Source organism: Somniosus microcephalus, unplaced genomic scaffold (assembly GCF_052327205.1).
Source record: "Somniosus microcephalus isolate GS21.2 unplaced genomic scaffold, FLI_Smic_1.0 unresolved_chr6, whole genome shotgun sequence".
NCBI lineage: Eukaryota > Metazoa > Chordata > Chondrichthyes > Squaliformes > Somniosidae > Somniosus > Somniosus microcephalus.
This window is the reverse complement of record NW_028225184.1, coordinates 20,568,772-20,589,008: the sequence shown is the minus strand read 5'-3', so window position 1 is coordinate 20,589,008 and position 20,237 is coordinate 20,568,772. Positions and strand designations below refer to the sequence as shown.

The following is a 20,237-nucleotide window of genomic DNA, read 5'->3' as shown; positions in this document are numbered from 1 at the left end:
TGGGATACTTGCCTTCATTAGCCGAGGCATAGAATATAAGAGCAGGGAGGTTATGATGGAGCTGTACAAAACGCTGGTGAGGCCACAGCTGGAGTACTGTGTGCAGTTCTGGTCGCCTCACTATAGGAAGGATGTGATTGCTTTGGAGAGGGTGCAGAGAAGATTCACCAGGATGTTACCTGGGATGGAGCGCCTCAGCGATGAAAAAAGACTAAACAGGCTGGGGTTGTTTTCCTTGGAGCAAAGAAGGCTGAGGTGGGACCTGATTGAGGTATACAAAATGATGAGGGGCATAGATAGGGTAGACAAAGAGGAACTTTTCCCCTTAGTAGGGGGGTCAATAACAAGGGGGCATAGATTCAGGGTAAGGGGCAGGAGATTTAGAGGGGATTTGAGGAGGAACTTTTTCACCCAGAGGGTGGTTGGAATGTGGAACTCAATGCCCAAAAGGGTGGTAGAGGCAGGAACCCTCACAACATTCAAGAAGCATTTGGATGAGCACTTGGAATGCCAATGCATACAAGGCTATGGACCAAATGCTGGAAAATGGGATTAGACTGGACAGGGATGGATGGGCGGCGCAGACACGATGGGCCGAAGGGCCTCTTTCTGTGCTGTAAAACTCTATGACTCTATGACTCTATGAGACATCATTTAGACTGTTAATAAATAAATCTGCTCTCCACGTTATAGAGGGATTATGTTGTTTGTGATAGAAACATAGAAGATAGGAGCAGGCCATTCGGCCCTGCTCTGCCATTCAACGAGATCATGGCTGATTATCCAAACCCTAGCACCCGGTCCCTACAGCGACAGCCATCCCACACAAGCTCTATCCCCGTAACCCCGCATATTTAATGCCCCCTAACACTAAGGGCCACTTTTTTATCATGGTCAATCAACCTCACCCGCACATCTTTGGACTGTGGGAGGAAACCAGAGCACCCGGAGTAAAACCCACACAAACACAGGGAGAAAGTGCAAACTCCACACAGGCAGTCACCCAAGGCCGGATTTGAACCTGGGTCCCTGGCACTGTGAGGCAACAGTGCTAACCACTATGCCACCGTGCTTCCTTTATGTTGAAAGTACAGAATTGCTCACTGAAATCTGCTAGAAGTTAGAAGGAGTAAGGATACCGATCAGCAATGATCGAATTGAATGGCAGAAACAGGCTCGAGGGACTGAATGGCCTAGTTCGATTCCTATGTTCCTATATGCTAATTATGGTGTGGTTTGCTGAAGGGCTCACAGTATTCCAGGTGTAATATATATCTTGCTTAGGTCGAAATTGGTTGACCAAACAGCCCCCGACACTGAACTAAATTGCCCAGAGTTTTGCCCACTCATTAAGGTAGCAATGTCCCATTACAACGGTCTGCTGCTATCGCCAGAATATACAGCTTAGTGCCGTCAGTGGAGTTGGATATCTGGAACTTTATTCGTTCCTGTAACTCATAGATCAATGCAGTTAAAACACGAGGCCGCATTACAGAATCCTGGGGACACCACTTGTCACTTTTTGCCAGTTAGATTACAGACACATTATCGCTGCTCTATGATTCGTAACTGCTAATCAATTCAGTACCAATGTCACTAATTTGTCTTCAATTCCATGTGCTTTACCGGACAAATGCTCGACTTAATATTACGATAACTTATTTTGATCTAACCTGTGTATAATTTTGTTAACAACTCAAGTCCCTTTTTATCCAGCTTCCCTGGCATTCCACTCTCCTTAATTTGCATGAATGATTTATTGGTGAACAATCCACAGCGGCATTCTGTGCCTCTCCTGGCATTCTCTGAAAGGTCCATCGAGATTTCTGTCAATCTTTTCATACGAGCAGCAACGCCCACTCCCGCTCCTGCTCTGTTGTTGATCACGACACCCATCACTCTTGCTGAAGCCTAATCACACAATCAATTTATCCATCCCAGTCAAGTAATTCACCACTAACCCCTTGGGTTGTTCAATGTGTCAACCAGCACCGCTACCAATTTCCATCCGGATTAATTGTTCACTATTATTATAATATGTACAAAGTGTGAAGTGGAAGGATATACGTGGATCAACATATGTAAGTGAAATCAGGATAACACTTACTACGTAGAAACTAATTTCCGAAATGGGGTTTAAGAGCAGAGGAATCTGGGGGAACAGGGCACAAATCACTAAAATTTGAGACACAATTTAATTAACACATAACAAAACAAAGAACGCCCTGGGATTCATTTCTTAAGGCAGACCACATTGGAGCACTCTCAACAGTTCTGGTCTTAATATTATAAACTGGATATAGAGGCACTGGAGAAGGTGCAATGTATATTTACTACGATGATACCAGGCCTGAAATAATGTAACTATCAGAAGAGATTGAAAAGGCTCGGGCACTTTTCTCTAGGTATATAAAGACGAAGGGGTGATGTGAAAAAGCTCTTTAGGATTATGAACGGGTTTGATAGGGCAGTTGTAGAGAACATTTTTCCACTTCCGTGGGAGACCAGATCTAAGGTCCATCAACATAAGATCGTCATTGATGAATCTAATAGGGAATCCAGGAAAAACCTCTTTATCCAGAGAGTAGTTAGAATATGGAACTCGTTAGTTGAGGAGAAGGATATGTTGATGGGGTCAGAAGGAGAGGGTGGGAGGAGGGTCGTGTAGAGCATAACAGCAGACATGGAATTAATGGGTCGAATGACCTGTTTCTGTGCTGCCGTATAATGTAATGCAAACAAACAAGGCAGTTGCAATCCATGTGGGTGATTGCTGAATTGCTTTGATCTATTGGCTTTGCCTGAGACTTGACTCACAATGGCAACATCATGAACCTCGCTGAAGCCTCCCGACGTGCTTCCGCATTCTCGCACCTGTGGTAGCACAGTGGCCCTAATCACCAAATCTCAGCGCAGACTCTACTCTTGCTCATCTGTTACCTACACTTACATTCACCCCCTCAACATGATCCACGCTCCTGGTCTCTCCACAAGACATCGTTGCCTTAAAAACTCCAGTCCCATCCGAGTCTCTTACTAAGATATGCTTTCTCCCTTTCATCCCAGGACCTGTTCATTGAGCGACTCCTTATCCTCAGTGTTTTCAGTTCCCATGTCAGTTTCTCTCCCCACCCCGTGTGTTCGGAGCTTGGCTGTGTTCCTAAACATCTCCCTCCTCTAATACCCAAACCCACCATCACCTCCCCTAGAAATTTTCATCTCAGTACACTCCTCTATTCCTAAGGTCATCCACTCAGCTGCCTCTGATCCTTCAACTCCTTCCCTTGCCCTGCAAAAGAAACCATCCCCTTATCCCGCTCACCCTGCCCTGAACTTGAATTGCATTTTATTTCCTATTATCTCCCATCTCCCCATATGCCCTCTCTGAACTCGTTCTGAGCACGAACACCACCTCCTACTCCCTTGACACAAGAGAGCACAAGTACCTCCCTGCTCTGCAGAAAGTGCCAGGGAATATTTATCATTCACCTGTGAGGAAGGTAAGGATCTCGGGTTAAAGTTTCATCCAAGGTTTGGTATCTCCACAGTGCATCACTCCCTCAGAACTGCAGTGGGCGTGTCGGCCCAGATTATGAGCTCCAGTGTTTGGAAAGGGGCTCGAACCCACAATCATCTGACTCAGAGACGAGAGAGTGATAAACACTTACTGCACTGAACTTCGCACATCACAAAGACGGAGAATTCTAAGATGTTTCTCCACTCGCTTTGATGGGTTATCCCACCATTTGCTTGCAACTTTAGATGCCCTGAAAAGTGCATTAGCGCCTTCTGTCGGCGAACAACGCCATCACAAAAGCAGGTCACTAACATCAATCCCTTTCTATTTCGGTAGAGCATAAATTCATAGCATGATACCGTCTCTCAGGAACAGAAGTAGTCCACTGCACCCATCATGTCTGTGAAAGCTGTGTGAAAGAGCTGTACAATTGTGTCCCACACCCCAGGTTTTAAATTAAAGCTGGACATTAGCGCCCTTCAATACATGTCCAATTGAATCATAAGTGTTCCGGTGGAATCTGTATCCAGCACCTTTTCACTTATTGCTTTACCAATCTTAAAATCATCTGAGTGAAGAAATTCTCCGCCGATCCCTTCTTGTTCCTTTCTCAATTATTTTAAGTCACTGAGCTCTATTTATGGACCCAGTTTCCAGAGGATACAGATTCTCCCTATTTGCTCAAACTTACCCCTCTTAATTTAGAATACACCAATAAGGTTCTCCCTTAACCTTCTCTGCACAATCGCAGATTCTGCAATCTCTCCACGTAACTGAAGTCCCTCACCCCCGGATCATCCTGGTAAACCTTCACTTTACCCTACACAAGTCCTTGACATCGTTCTTAAAGTTTGGTGCCCAGAACACTACACTATACTCCAGCTGCCAGCAAGTCAATGCTTTATAAATGTTTAGCATGATTTTTACCGTAGAACTTCAGCTGAAACCTGAAATTACCCTGAATGAAGAATCTGGCGTGTATTTACCCGGAGAGAACATCACAATTACCTGCAATGGCGACATAAATTCCCCGGGTAGCGATTATACATTTTATAAAGATGGGGGCAAACTTCCATTTCCCACTACCAGCAGAGTGTCTTACATTACGTCAACCAGCAGATATCAGCAAGGAGATTACCAGTGCAAGTATGGATACCTTGTCAACGAGCAATGGACCTGGTCCTCACTTAGTGCCTCGGTGTGAGTAACAGTAACAGGTGAGTGAGACGGGCAGCGTTTTTGCAATATCACAACTGGTAAGTTTTTTATTTATCTGGAGAGACTAGATGAGATGGTTTTGTACCTTAAAGCTGAAAAGAATAAGGGGCGGCTCAATAGAGATGTTCAAAATTATAAGGGTTATCGACAGAGTAAATAAAATAGAAACTGAACCAAAGGCACAGATTTAAGATCATTGGCAAAAGATCCAGAGAGGAACTAAAGAGCACTGTGTTACACGGCGAGATGTTGTGATCTGGAATGCCAAGCCTGGAAGGGTGCTGGAGACATATTCAATAGCAACATTCAAGAGGGAATACATTTTTGATGCATAGTAATGACCTGGACTTGGTTATACAGATCATAAGTCTCAAAGTTGGCAGACGAGAGGAAACTCGGAAATATAGTGAGCAATGAGGAGGAAAGTAATAGACCTCCGGAGGACAATTACACAATCCCAAACCAGCGACCTCCACCAACCAGAAGACAAGAGCTTCAGGAGTATGGGAACACCATCACCACCAGGCACCCCTCCCACTCTCAGACCATCCTGACTTGGAAATATATTGTAATTCCTTCATTTTTCATTGCATTAAACCGTGGAACTCCCTGCGGGAGCACTGTGTGAGCACCTTCCCCACACAGATTGCGTCGGATCAAGAAGAATACCCACCCCCATCTTCTCAAGGCCAACTTGATATAGGGAACAAATGACGGCCTTACCATCAGCGGCCTCATCTGGAATGATACAAAAATATTTTGGGACCACCGAAATAACTCCATTATTTGAAATGCGAATCCGCAGAGTTAACGTGGAGGTTCAGTAATCTTACCACATGTTCATCTTCGCTAAATTAGCAGAAATAGCGATGCCCAATTAAGCATTTTCCTTGTTCCGCCTGTATTCCAGAGTAAATTTTCTGGCCTAATATCTGATTTTGGAAAGAGAATCGAAGCTGATTTATTTTCTTTGACTCTGCCATTTGATTTCCTACATTTCAGCTGTGACTTGAGCTCCAAAGTATTACATTGTCTGTGAAGCGATTTAGGAGTTGCTGAGTTCCTGAAAGGTGCTATATAAATGCAAGTTTTCTCTTGCTTTTAATCAGGTCCCGAACTCCACTTTTGTGGAATCTCAGTCCCCAATGAAAGGACTTCCCTCCAACGTAGCACAATCACTTTTGAGTGAACAAATGACATGAACAACCGCAGATCTATTTCTAATTGTGCTTTCCGTCAATTTTACCTCAGATCCGCTAACAAAGCCAGTGATGTCTCTTGAACAACTGAGTGGGGTGTATGTAGTAGGAGAGAGGATCACCATTACCTGCACTGTGACCGGAGATTATCGCAATAAAGCCTTCTACTTTGACAGAGATGGCCCAATGCTGTCCTCTAGCCCAATCGTAACAAAGGGCAACATTGCAACATTCCTGATTACACAGCGTAACCAAAGAGGGCGGTACCAATGCCAATATGGAATCTCCTTCAATGGAAGGCAATTATTTTCCCCGCTGAGTGAGGCTATTACGCTGACAATAGTAGGTGAGTAACAGGGGGCAGACTTTATTAATATGTCTATGCAACATGCTTGGTATTTTCAAAAATCCATGTGTTATTCACAATACCAAAATGAAATGTTTAACGTTAGGAGAAAGGAATAAAAGCGAATGGCCTTTGATCTCATTGCTCAAAGCTTGACAGGATCCGTGTAACAATGGCCCTGAATACACCGCTGTGCATCTACTGTTATTAACAGCAATACTGAGATATTGCACCTGAAATTTGTCTCGGGTGGAGGAGCAAAAAAGACGAAAGTGAATCGGCTGCACGTTTTTACGCTATCCGATTCCATTGTGTGTGATATTAAACCTACTCGCTCAGCAGAAAACTGGCCGGTGGTCATTTACATTGTCCTGGCTATATCCAGCTCACAGCTTACAGCTCATGGTGGGCAATTGTGAGCAAATCCACCAAGCGGGAAAGAGCTTGTTTCGGGCCGGTTTCACGATTTACACTCCGCCCGATTTTACCATTAATTTACTTCAGTACAACGTAAAATCGGGTCGGCTGATTGGGTCACAACCTTTCGGAAATTACTTTCATTTGTCTTCAAGGAGAGTATAATAGTCTGGGGTGAAAAGCGGATTGCAGAACCGTTCACGCCCGGCGGGATATTGATTTCTTGTTATCCTCACAGCTCATCCTCACAAACCATTAATATCACTTAACCTTCTGGATCAAATATTTGTGAGAGGGGAGATGGTCAGAGTTACCTGTAGAGCCCGATCTCCATATTCAGGGAGCATGTTCTATTTGTACAGAGGAGGGCAAAATAATCCAATCAAAATGGTCAAAGCCAATTCATGGGAATCCGCGATCATCTTTGACATCACGGACAGCATGGGGACTGAGTCAGAAGATTACTCCTGTGTGTATAAGGGAACAATGTCAGAGCAGCAGATAACCTCAGACCGAAGTGATACCGTGGAGGTAACGGTAATGGGTAGGAATCAATTTTTTCACTGTAATACAATCGGATATCACTGCTTGTCTCTCACATAATGACAATATAGGAGAATGAAACATATGGCCTGCAGTAGCATTACATGGGCGATAGCGATTTGCCGCTCATTTTATGACCCACCTCATTATGTTTTCCATTTAATTATGTGTACAAAATCAAATTGCGGCCGCCTGATTCAAGGATTCGCCTAAGAAAATGTTTATCACTAAAGGTTCGTACAATCAACGATTAGTGCCACAATGACAGCACGGCGCCAGGGATTTAACCCCACTGAGAGTACTGTCATCTCAAGAAGCTCTGCAAGCTGACAGGAGAATCTGCGTGATGAGATTTTCAATAAAATCTTGATATGCACGATATTTTAATCTAATTATCTCGTGGGTTTCCATCTCTCTCCCTGCATTGCATTTCGATAGTATTTCAATTCCACGGGACCTTCACCAGCCAGAACGACAAGGGCAGCAGACTCATGGGAGCAACATCCACTCCAAATTCACCTCCACATAAACACTGTGACTACTAGAGCTGGTCGGAGGCAGGGATTTCTGTGGCGAGTGTCTCACCTCCTGACTCCACAAAGCCTTTCCACCATCTCTTTGCACAAGTCAAGAGTGGGATTGAATACTCTCCACATCTCTGGATGAGAGCAGCTGCAACTCAGGAAGCGTGACACAATCCAAGACAAAGCAGGTCACTTGATTGGCAAATTATGCAGCACTTTAAACAGTCACTCTATCCACCACCGGCACAAAGTGGCTGCAGTGTTTACCATCTACAAGTTGCACTGCAGCAAGTCACCAAGACTTCTTCGGCAGCACCTCCCAAACCTGCAACCTCTCCCACCTAGAAGGATAAGTGCAGGAGGCGCATGGGAACACCACCACCTCCAAGTTCACCTCCAAGTCACAAATCAGCCTGACTTGGATATATATCATCATTGAGATCCCAACCTTGCGCTTTACATGAAAATCCCCAGATGCATTTCTAATTGTACTTTCTATTTATTTCACCACAGCTCCGCTAACAACACCAGTGATAACTCTTGATCAACCGAGTGGGGTGTATGTAGTAGGAGAGACGGTCACCATTTCCTGCACCTTGACTGAAGATTATCGAGATAAATTGTTCTACTTTTACAAAGATAATCAATATCTGCAATCCTATCAAAATATCAGAAAGGACAACATTGGAAAAATCCCAGTTACCAGTAAAGGCCAGGGAGGGCGGTACCAGTGCCACTATAAAACCTCTGTCAAGGGAAGACGGTTAGAATCTCATCGTAGCGAGTCTGTGACGGTCACTGTAGCAGGTGAGTGACAGGGATCAATGGATTTTGTATGATTTTATCAAGCTCTTGGAATTTTTATAAAATCAGGAAGCGTGACACATTCCAAGACAACGCAGCTCACTTGATTGGCAAATCATGCAGCACATTAAACATTCACTCTGTCCACCACCGGCGCAAAGTCGCTGCAGTGTTTCCCATCTACAATATGCACTGCAGCAAGTCACCAAGGCTTCTGCGGCTGCTCCTCCCAAACCAGCGTTCTATTCCTCCTAGAAGGACAAGGGCAGCAGGCACATGGGAACATCACCGCCTCAAAGTTCCCCTCCAAGTCACACACCATCCTGACTTGGACATATATTGCTGTTCCTTCATCGTTGGTACGTCCAACCATTACAATTCATTACATTGTTGTGCACTTTGACCACACTGGCCTCACTAAGGTTCAATTAGAAGGCCACCCACACCTTCTGGAGGGGAAACTAGGGATTGACAGTAGTTGCTGGACATGCCAGCGACAACCACAATGGTAATTATAAAAATAATTGTGTGCTCGCAAAAGCGGCTAAATTATTTCAAAAGTGTGACACTCAAAGCCTCGCTTAGATTGGTTGCTCACTGCCTTCTGTTGGCGGGGGTATCATACTTGCAGTGGTACCAGTCGCTGCTATGGGAATAATGAAGACTTTCACTCTCTCTAATCTCATCTTCACCTTGTTAAAGTAACAGCACTGGGCATTTCAAAGCAACCATTTCCTTGTTCCGCTCGCATCCCCGAGTAAAATCTCTGGCCTGAAACCGGACTTTGGACCGAGAACTTGAGCGGATTTTGGTTCTTTTGCACCACCATCTGATTTCCCACATAACAACAGCGAATACACTTCAAGATTACTAAATTGGCTGTAAACTGCTTTGGGACGTCCCATGGTTATGCATGGCGCTAGAGAAATGCAAGTCAATCTTTTTTTATAATCAATTCCCGAACTCCCCTATTGCGGAATCTCTGTATCCGATGGGAAACTGTGCTTCAACACCGCACAATCATCAATGAGTTCCCAACCTTGCACTGCACGTGGAAATCCGCAGATCCATTTCTAATTGTACTTTATATTTATTTTACCACAGATCCGCTAACTACACCAATGATATCACTTGATCAACCGAGTGGGGTGTATGTAGTAGGAGAGGCGATCACCATTACCTGCAATGTGACCGGAGATTATCGAGGCAAATCGCTCCACTCATACAAAGATAATCAATACCTGCAATCTGATCAAATGGTCAGAAAGGACAACATTTTAACAATCCCGGTTAACAGTACTGACCAAGGAGGGCGGTACCAGTGCAAATATGGGACCTTCGTCAATGGAAGGTGGTTAGAAACTCAGCGCAGTGAGTCTGTGATGGTCACTGTAGCAGGTGAGTGACAGGGAGCAGAGGATTTTAGTATTTTTCCAGCACTCTTGGTATGTTTATAAAATCATGCTTCTATCACTGTAACTGAATTAATGGTTTAATATTTGGAGAGAGGAATAAAACGATGTAGGTAAAAAGAGGGAGGAGGTCCTACAAGCTGAATTTAGGGAGTTAGGAGCTAAATTGAAAAGTAGGACCTCAAAGGTAGTAATCTCTGGATTGCTACCAGTGCCACGAGCTAATAAGTTTAGAGAGAGTAAGATAGATAAGCTAAATACGTGGCTTGAGCAGTGGTGCAAGGGAGAGGGATTTAAATTCCTGAGGCATTGGAACCAGTTCTTGGGGAGGAGTGACCTGTACCAAGGGGACGGTCTACACCTGAACTGTGAGGGAGCCGATGTCCTCGGGGTAATATTTTCTAGGGCGGTTCGGGAGGATTTAAACTAATTTGGCAGGGGGATGGGAACCTAGGTAGTGGAAAAGAGGGAAGTCATATGAAGTCAGAAATAGATGGTAGAAAGGTGAGAAGCAATAAGCAAAGGAGAGAAACACAAAGGGCCAAACTAATTCATAATGAGAGTGTGAAAAAAGCAAGCCTGAAGGCTTTGTATCTTAATGCTAGAAGCATTAGGAACAAGGTGGATGAATTAGTTGTAGAAATAGAGGTAAACAAGTATGATTTGATTGGGATTACAGAAACGTGGCTGCAGGGTGGGCAAGGCTGGGAACTTAACATCCAGGGATATACAATATTTAGGAAGGATCGGCAAAAAGGTAGGGGAGGTGGGGTAGCATTGCTGGTAAAGGAGGGGATTAATGCAATGGAAAGGAAGGATATTAACTCGGATGAAACGGAATCTGTATGGGTAGAAATGAGAAATAGCAAGGGGAGGAAAACGTTAGTGGGTGTGATATATAGGCCTCCAAATAGTAATATGGAGGTGAGGGAAGGCATAAAAAGGGAAATTAGAGAAGCGTGCGATAAGAGCACAGCTGTCATCATGGGTGACTTTAATTTACATATTGATTGGACTACCCAAATTAGTAAAAATTCTGAGGAGGAGGAATTCCTGGAATGTTTTCGGGACGGTTATCTGGACCAATATGTCGAGGAGCCGACTCGAGATCAGGCCATTTTAGACTGGGTATTGTGCAATGAGAAGGGACTTATCAGCAATCTTCTTGTACGAGGCCCCTTGGGTCAGAGCGATCATAATATGATCGAGCTCTCAGTCGAGATGGAGAGTGAGGAAATTGAATCAGAGACTAAGGTCCAGAACTTAAATAAAGGGAATTACGAGGGTATGAGACGGGAATTGGGTAAGATTGATTGGGTGGTGTTTCTGGGGGGATTGACAGTGGATAGACAATGGCAAGCATTCAAAGATAGAATGGAAGAATTCCAGAACATGTTTATACCGGTTTGGCATAAAAATAAACCTAAAAAGGTGACTCAACCGTGGATAACGAGGGAAATTAGGGACAGCATAAAATAAAAAAAAAGGGCATATCAACTGGCAAAAAAAAGCACCAGACCGGAAGATTGGGGGCAGTACAGGATACAGCAAAAGAGGACAAAGGGATTAATCAGGAAGGGGAAAATAGAATACGAAAGTAAACTTGCAGCAAACATAAAGACAGACTGCAAAAGCTTTTATCGGTATATCAGGAGGAAAAGACTGGTAAAATCCCAAGTCGGTCCCTTGCAGTCCGATTCGGGAGAATATATAATGGAGAATAAGGAAATGGCAGACCAATTAAACTCATACTTTGGTTCTGTATTCACAAAGGAGGACACAAATAACCTCCCAGGAATATCGGCAAACATAGGGACTAATGAGAGGGAGGAGCTGACAGAAATTAGTATCTCTAGGGATATGGTGTTGGGTAAGTTGAGGGGACTGAAGGCCGACAAATCCCCAGGGCCTGATAAACTACATCCTAGGGTACTTAAGGAGGTGGCCCTGGAGATAGCAGATGCTCTAAGGATCATCTTCCGGAACTCCATTGACTCGGGAACAGTACCCGTGGATTGGAGGGTAGCTAATGTTACCCCAATATTTAAAAAGGGGGGTAGAGAGAAAGCAGGGAATTATAGACCAGAAAGCCTTACATCGGTTGTGGGCAAAATGCTAGAGTCCATTATTAAGGATAAAATAGCGGAGCACTTGACAAATGGGGAAAGGATCGGACAGAGTCAACATGGATTTACAAAGGGTAAATCGTGTTTGACTAATCTGCTGGAATTTTTTGAGGAGGTAACTGGTAGAATAGATGGGGGAGAGCCAGTGGATGTGGTGTACCTTGACTTCCAGAAAGCCTTCGATAAGGTTCCACACAAAAGATTATCATGCAAAATTAAGGCTCATGGGATTGGGGGCAAAGTATTAACGTGGATAGAGAACTGGCTGGCGGATAGAAAACAGAGAGTTGGAATAAATGGCTCGTTTTCGGAGTGGCAGGCAGTGACCAGCGGGGTGCCGCAAGGATCTGTCCTGGGACCCCAGCTGTTCACAATATATATAAATGATCTGGATCAGGGAATTGGATGCAATATTTCCAAATTCGCTGACGACACTAAACTAGGAGGAGGGGTGGGCTCTGATGAGGATGTCAGGAGGCTACAGTGTGATTTGGACAGGTTGGGGGAATGGGCGGATACGTGGCAGATGCACTATAATGTGGATAAATGCGAGGTTATCCACTTTGGGGGTAAAAACAGGAGGGTAGATTATTATCTAAATGGCAATAGATTGGGAGATGGGGAAGTGCAGAGGGACCTGGGTGTTCTTGTGCACCAGTCACTGAAGGAGAGCATGCAGGTGCAACAGGCGATTAAGAAGGCAAATGGTATGTTGGCCTTCATATCAAGGGGGTTCGAGTATAGGAATAGGGATACCTTACTACAGCTGTACAAGGTGCTGGTGAGACCGCATCTGGAGTATTGTGTACAGTTTTGGTCGCCCCATCTGCGGAAGGATGTTCTTGCCATGGAAAGAGTGCAACGGCGATTCACCAGGCTGATACCTGGAATGGCGGGAATGACCTACGAAGAGAGATTAAATAGTTTGGGCTTGTACTCACTGGAGTTTAGAAGATTGAGAGGGGATCTCATCGAAACATATAAAATTATGGCAGGCCGGAACAGGCTGAATTCAGAGAGAATGTTTCCAATGGCCGGGGAGCACAGAACCAGGGGCCACAGTCTAAAAATAGCGGGCAAATCATTTAAAACAGAGATGAGGAAGAATTTATTCACTCAAAGAGTGGTGAGCCTGTGGAATTCCCTGCCACAGAGGGCTGTGAAGGCTAATTCAATAAATATTTTCAAGAGAGAATTGGATATATTTCTGAAGGCTAAGGGGATTAAGGGTTACGGAGAAAAGGCGGGGACGGGGTACTGAACTGGTAAGATCAGCTATGATCTCAGACGAAGATCAGCCATGATCTCATTGAATGGCGGAGCAGGCTCGAAGGGCCGAATGGCCTACTCCTGTTCCTATCTCTATGTATCTATGTAGAATTGGTTTTAAGAACATACGGATATAAGACACAGGAGCAGGAAAGGCCATTTGGCCCTTCAAGCTTGCTCTGCCATTCAGTAGGATCATTCGCAATCTTCTACAGCATCTCCACTGTCCTGCACTATCCACATATCCCTTGATTCCCTTAATATTCAAAAATCTATCTACCTCTGTCTTGAATATACTCAACGACTGAGCCTTCACAGCCCTATGGGGTACTGAATTCCAAAGATTTATCATCCAGTCAGTGTAAAAATTTCTCCTCATCTCATTCCTAAATGGCCGAAACCTTAACCTGAGACTGTGGACCTTGGATCTAGACTCACACTTCTCCACATTCTGTTCCATTTGCCCTGTCCCTGCCCACTCACTTTGCCTGTCTATATCACCTGGAAGCCTTCTTGCATTCTCCTCACACCTTAAGTTGCACCAACTCTGTATCATCAGCAAACTTGAATATATTACAATTGGTCCCCTAATCCAAATCATTGATGTAGATTGTGAAAAGCTGAGGCCCAAGCAAAGATCCTTACATAACCCCACTTGTTACAGCCTGCCAACCCGAAAATGAATCTTTTATTGCAACTCTCTGTTTTCTGTCCGTTAACCAATCCTCAATACATGCAAATATATTATCCCCAATCCCATGAGCCCTAATTCTGTTTAGTAACCTCGTGTTTGGCACCTTATCGAATGCCTTCTGAAAATTCAAATACACCACCTCCACTGATTCCCCCTTATCAATTCTGCCATTTACAACTTCAAAAAACTCCACCAGATTTGTCATACATGATTTCACTTTCATAAATCCGTGTTGACTCTGTCAATGCTATTTGTATTTTCTGAGTGACCTATTACCATTTCCTCAATAACAGATTCGAACTATTTCCCTACTACTGATGTCAGGCTAACCGGCCTGTAGTTCCTCGTTTCCTCTCTCCCTCCTTTCATACATAGTGGGGCTAGGTTTTAATCTGATTCCTCAACTCTTGACAGGATTCATGTAACAGGCCCTGCAATCACTCGCTGTGCACCTGCTCACCGCAAAGGGCATTACTGGAGATACTGTGACATTCCTCACGGGAATTAGCGTAAAACAGGCGAAAGCGAAACAGCCGCCCGATTCACACCCGACAGATTTCTGATTCCATTGCAGGCAATTGAAATGGAAATCCGGCGATGTGTAAAACGTGCTGATGTTGAGCTATCGCCTGCTTTAGGCTACTGTACAAGACGAATTTATACTCCATTGCGTCTGAATGTTGTGCATTCAATCCCGACGAAAAACATGAGCTCACAGTCCATGGCGACACTTGGAGGGTAACTTTAACCACATCCTCCAGGTGGAAAAGAGGCGGATAGGGATCGACCTTCCATTTTACTCTCCGCCCAATTATACCCTCCATTGACTTAAATGGAATCTAATATCGTGCTAGTTTACCATTGTCCCTGTGACTGAGTACTGAGGGAATGCTGTTTGATGGAGCTGAGAGATTGGATATTTAGCGATGTGAAGACAACACATTCTGACAGGGGGCGGCCGGCTATCTCTTAAAATCACGCAAAATCTGACCCTGATTTCCAATTTTACTCACTAAATGTCTGGAACTACCACAGTGGAATGTTTAACGTCAAATGGCTTCTTCCTGCCAAAGTTTTAACTCCACTGAATGTATGGTCACCTCACGAGGCACCGCCAGTGTGGGTGGCCTTGTCAGATTACAGATTCTCAGTCAGATAACCGAAACAGCGGAATGAGATTTACAAAAACATCCTGATACGCAAAATATTTTAACTTAAGTACATTTAAGGTTTCATATCACTCAATGGATTTCGTCAGCACCTTGAAATCCCTCGACTTCCATCATAAAAAAGGACGATGGCAATCGTAGCATCTGAACAGCATAATCTCCTAGTTCCACCTCCAAGTCACACACCATCCTGACTTGGAAATATATTTGGCGTTCCTTCATCGTCGCTCGCTCAAAATCTTGGAAGTCCATACTGAACAGCATTGTGGGAGCATAAATGGGTTAAAGAAGAAGACTGACCATCATCTTCTCAAGGGCTACTGGGTTCGGGCACTAAATGCCAGCCTTGCCAGCGAAGCCCACATCCTACAGCCCAGCAACTCTGCACTGCCTGATGTGAAATGTAAATCCACACAGTTTATGGGAGTTGTTCACTCTTTTTATTCAGGTTATGGCTCGACTAAGTTAGCAGAAATGTGAATTTCAAAGGAAAATATCTTCTCCTGGTATCAAAGATGGTAATTTCAGCGATAAGCCCAGATTTTGGAACAAGATCCCCAACTGATTTATTTTCTTTTTGAAACCATCAGTTCCCTTTTTGTCGAATCTCAATTGCCGATACGAACATTTCAATTAAACACGTCACAATCGTTATTGAGTTACCAGCCTTTCATGGCACAAGAACATGCAGAAATCCATTTCTGTTGTTCTTTACATTCATTTACCACAGATGCAGTAACAATACGAAATATATCAACGTGGAAGAGTGTGACATGATATATTTGGTACGAAGAACGAGGAGAGACAATAAAAACTAAAAGCTACAACGCTAAAGTGTATGTGTAACCAGAGAAACCTGGAGGTATTTGTGCACACATTGTTGAAGGTGGCAGGGCAGGTTGACAAAACAGTTATACAAGCATACGGGATCCTGAACTTCTTAAATAGCAGAATAAAGTACAAAAGCAAGGATGTCATAATAAACATTTATAAAACACTTGTTCGGCCTCAACTGGAGCATTGGGTCTAATTCTGGGCACCGCACTCTTGGAAGGGTTGGAAGGCCTTAGAGAAGGGCAGAGAAGATTTACGAGGACGATTCCAGGGAGGACAAACCTCAGTTACGTGGATAGAGTAGAGAAGCTGGGGTAGTTCTCCTTAGAGCAGAGAAGGTGGAGAGGAAGTTTGATTTGTACAATCAGACCTGCGTCCCCTGGTTACCTACCTTGCTGTCACTGGAAAAACGTTCTCCTTATTTAATCTATCTAAACGCTTCATGATTTTGATCACCTCTATTAAATCTCTACTCAACATTCTCTGCTCTGACGAGTCAATCACAGCTTCTCCAGTCTCTCAATATAACTGAAATCCCTCTTCCCTGGAACCATTCAGGTAAATCTCCTCTACACCATCTGTAAGGCATTGACATCCTTCCTAAAGTGTAGTGCCCTATTCTGGGACACAGTATTCCTACATGGCGTCTAACCAGTGATTCCTACAGCTTTAGCATATCTTCTTTGACTTTGTAGTCTAAGCCTCTGTTTGATACAGCTTTTCTTTAAATGTAACCTCAGCCTATCCCGCCACATTCAAAGACTTGTGCATGTGCACCCCAGGTCCCTCTGTTCCTGCACCACGTTTGAAATTGTACAATTTCGTTTAAACATTCCCTCTTAATTCTTTGTACGAAATTGTGTCACTTCACACTTATCTGCATTAGATTTCATCTGCCATGTTTCTCTCAATTTCACCAATCTCTCTATGTAATCCTGAAATAAAAACAGAACATGCTGTAAATACTCAGCAGGCCAGGCAGCCTCTGTAGAGAGAGAAACAGTGTTAACGTTTCACATCGATGATCTTTCCTCAGAACTGGAAAACTTAGAGTTATAAAACATTTTAAGCAAATGCAGAGGCAGTGAAATGGGGAAGGGAGGAAAGATCAAATGGGAAGGTCTGTGTTAGGTTGGAAGGCAGGAAAGATTAAATTACAGTAGGTCTGATTGTACAATGCAAAAGGAGATGGTATGGGACCAGTAAAGAAACAAAAGCTGGGTCTAGAGGAAGTGTAAATGGGAATAGCAGAATCATGTCCCCTTGATGTGTGTTGATATCATCCTCACTGCTCACTATATTTTCGACTGTCTTGTCTTCTCCAAACGTTTCAGTTATCCCCTGTGTACACAAGCCCAGCTCATTCATATTTTGGTTCTCAAGAATAAGTCTATATTGCATTTTGAATCGATGGTCACTACTTGTTCCTTTCGAATTACAGGTCTACCCAAACCAAATATATCAATGGATTCCAATGTTCTTGTGAAGGGTGGAGAAGTCACCTTTAACTGTACAAGCCCACGGGAGCTTCCTGGCATCACATTTTACTTATACAGACATGGAGAAACGAATCACTCGGATGTCCAGCATGCTGCTGCAGGGTGTAATTCTCTCACCTTCACCATCAGGAATATAGGTCATTCCGATGGAGGAAGTTACACCTGCCTGTACAAAGCGGATGTGAGCGGAAGGCGGCTAACATCGGCTCTGAGTGACCCTGTACATATAACTGTAGGAGGTGAGTGAGATTCACAGAGTCACTGTATTTATCGGACCCCAGCACAAGGGGTGCTTGCATCATAGTTAGTCTGCATCAGTTGTTCTGTTTAAGGATTAAAACTGGCATGTAAATGACATCAATATGTTAAAATTCTTATTGGATGTTGACTCATAGGCTGCCCACTTTACACCCCGTCATACAAGACTGAACAGGTGGGCGATGTGACATTGCCCACTTTTATGCCAGTGCTTGAATACCCTTTGACTCTTATTCCATTAAGTGTTTGCTACTTACTGCGTGACTGATGGCAGAACTAAAGCGCTAACCATTGGATGGTTTTACTTCTCCAACTCCGATTAAAAGTTTGATTCACTCGCTTTCTCCTGTAGTTCCTCATCGATTCTATAATAGTGCAATATTAACCCTAGGGAAGCTGAGAAAAAAAAATATTCACGTTACCGACTTTAACAAAAGGTCATTTTAACCTGGTAAGCAATAAGCAAAACAAACAATCTGCTGTTTGAAATATACAACAGTTCAGTCGGCATCTGTGGAGAGAGCAGGATGTTGTGACAAAGGTCCGCACCTAAAAAATTAGCTCAACTCATTCTCTCCTCGCATGCGCAGTTTTGACCCAATGACCAGAATGAAACTTACAGAATGAAACTGACTAATTTACGTGCAATCTGTTATATTTTTGCCGCCAGCTGGGAACAGTCGCTTTGTCCCAGAACACGGTTAATATCCAATGAAAGAATCAAAGAATGAACGAGGCAACTAATCAATCGAACAATGAGAATCAGCTTCGTGCTGCGTCATGTTCTCCCAATGCATTGTGACGTCAACTGCATGCCAAACCCCCGCCGACTTTATTACTGATTCGCTGATATTGCAGCACTGATTTATTGCGGGTCATTTATTATAAAAAACAGAGAGGAGGAGAGAACGACTTTGAACATCTGAGGCACGTTTTCGAAACAGTGAAAATCCAAGGCACCGCTAACATTAAGTATCGCGAGTGTTGGAAATGCTATGCCATTTTATGTGAAGAGAGAAGGGAATCTGAGGTCGTTCTCCTTAGAGCAGAGAATGTTAAGGGGAGATGTAATAGAATGGTTCAAAATTATGAGGGTTTACGATAGAGCAGATAAGGAGAAACTGATTCTACTGGCAGTAGGGTCGATAACCACAGGGCACAGATTAAAGATCACTGGCAAAACACAGAGGTGAGATAAAATTATTAAATAAACAAGCGAGTTGTTGTAATCTGGAATGCACTGCCTGAAAGTGAGGTGGAAGCAGATTAAATAGTAACATTCCAAAGGGAATCGGATATACACTTGAAAGTGATAACAAAATGCAGGGCTGTGGGGAATGAGCAGAGGTGTGATACTATTTGTATAGCTCTTTCACAGGCACGATGGGCCAAATTGACTCATTCTTTTCTGTGCAATTCTATGATATTATATCAACCTTTTAATTTCTTATGTATTTTTTCTGCTTTGGAATTCACTCCGGATCCACTGCCTATCGGTGGCTTCTGTTAAGCTGCAGATTATCTATTTTTTGTAGAAACTGTTGTTTAACTTGGTTACGCTGTGTCCCTTTACCTCACTTAGATAAATCCTTTGCGCTGGAGGCTGGTGTTCGCTCTGCTGTGGGTCTGATTCTCATCTTTGTTCTGTTGGGTGTGTGCTTCTGGAAGAAAGGTGGGTTAATCAACATGCATTATCCGTTCATTACAGACACGCAGACCATGCTTACTGCCGCCTCTCCATGAACACAGTACTGACAACCTCCTCCAACCATCTCCCACTTCACCCATAAGCTCGGACTGTAAATATTTGGAAATCGTAGACTGACAGGCGAAATAGCGAGGGTCGAAGCAGAAAGGGTCCTGGGTAGAAATGCGTCTTTGGTGGAAGCACATAACGGGAGTATTTTAAATAGCCGCCTGTTATTTGCTCCATCCGATATTTAGTATCATTGATTTCAATAGAATATAGATTTTAACGTAGAATGGGCGGCTCAACGCTACTGCTAATTTTGAGCAACTGTATTACTGGGGTACAAATGTGTCTTACTTGATCGTGCAAGATGGATGATATCGCATTTGCCACCTATAGTATTCCCCATGTATGGAACTGAATGTCCTGTGGGGTGCAGAACATGCAGAGTGAGCGATACCGCCCATTTTCCTTTACCAGTCAAGTGGAATTCCAACCCACAGTGTCACATTGTAACGAATGAATCGAAAAACTCGGTATTCTTAGTCTGGAAGGAAACGGCTGAGAGGTGATTTTGTGGAGGTGGTTAGGGTAGTACATGAGTATGGAGGAGGAAAATCTGCAACACAGCATGGAATGAAATTATAGTTTGGCGGAGCGGGAGATGGGTGCTGTGTACAATGGAAATCCTGCCTGAATTCGACCGTTTCCCACCGGT

General features: G+C 43.8%; 1 protein-coding gene across 1 annotated transcript; it reads left to right on the top strand.

The window, feature by feature from the left end:
• Positions 1-4,575: 4,575 nt before the first annotated feature.
• On the top strand, positions 4,576-19,840 carry LOC147087101 (Fc receptor-like protein 5). The gene is made up of 6 exons (XM_085978046.1): positions 4,576-4,717; positions 5,987-6,280; positions 8,278-8,571; positions 9,673-9,966; positions 17,514-17,810; positions 19,412-19,840. The coding sequence occupies exons 1-6, from the start codon at positions 4,576-4,578 to the stop codon at positions 19,570-19,572; spliced, it is 1,482 nt and encodes a 493-aa protein (XP_085834172.1). The 3' UTR covers positions 19,573-19,840.
• Positions 19,841-20,237: the final 397 nt, after the last annotated feature.

What these genes read in the sequence shown, in the direction of transcription:
- LOC147087101 (XM_085978046.1), top strand. Translation starts at nt 4,576, where the DNA reads ATGGGGGCAAACTTCCATTTCCCACTACCAGCAGAGTGTCTTACATTA. An exon ending in TCCTCACTTAGTGCCTCGGT is followed by an intron (nt 4,718 to 5,986) that starts GTGAGTAACAGT and finishes ATTTTACCTCAG; the next exon opens with ATCCGCTAACAAAGCCAGTG. An exon ending in TGTGACGGTCACTGTAGCAG is followed by an intron (nt 8,572 to 9,672) that starts GTGAGTGACAGG and finishes ATTTTACCACAG; the next exon opens with ATCCGCTAACTACACCAATG.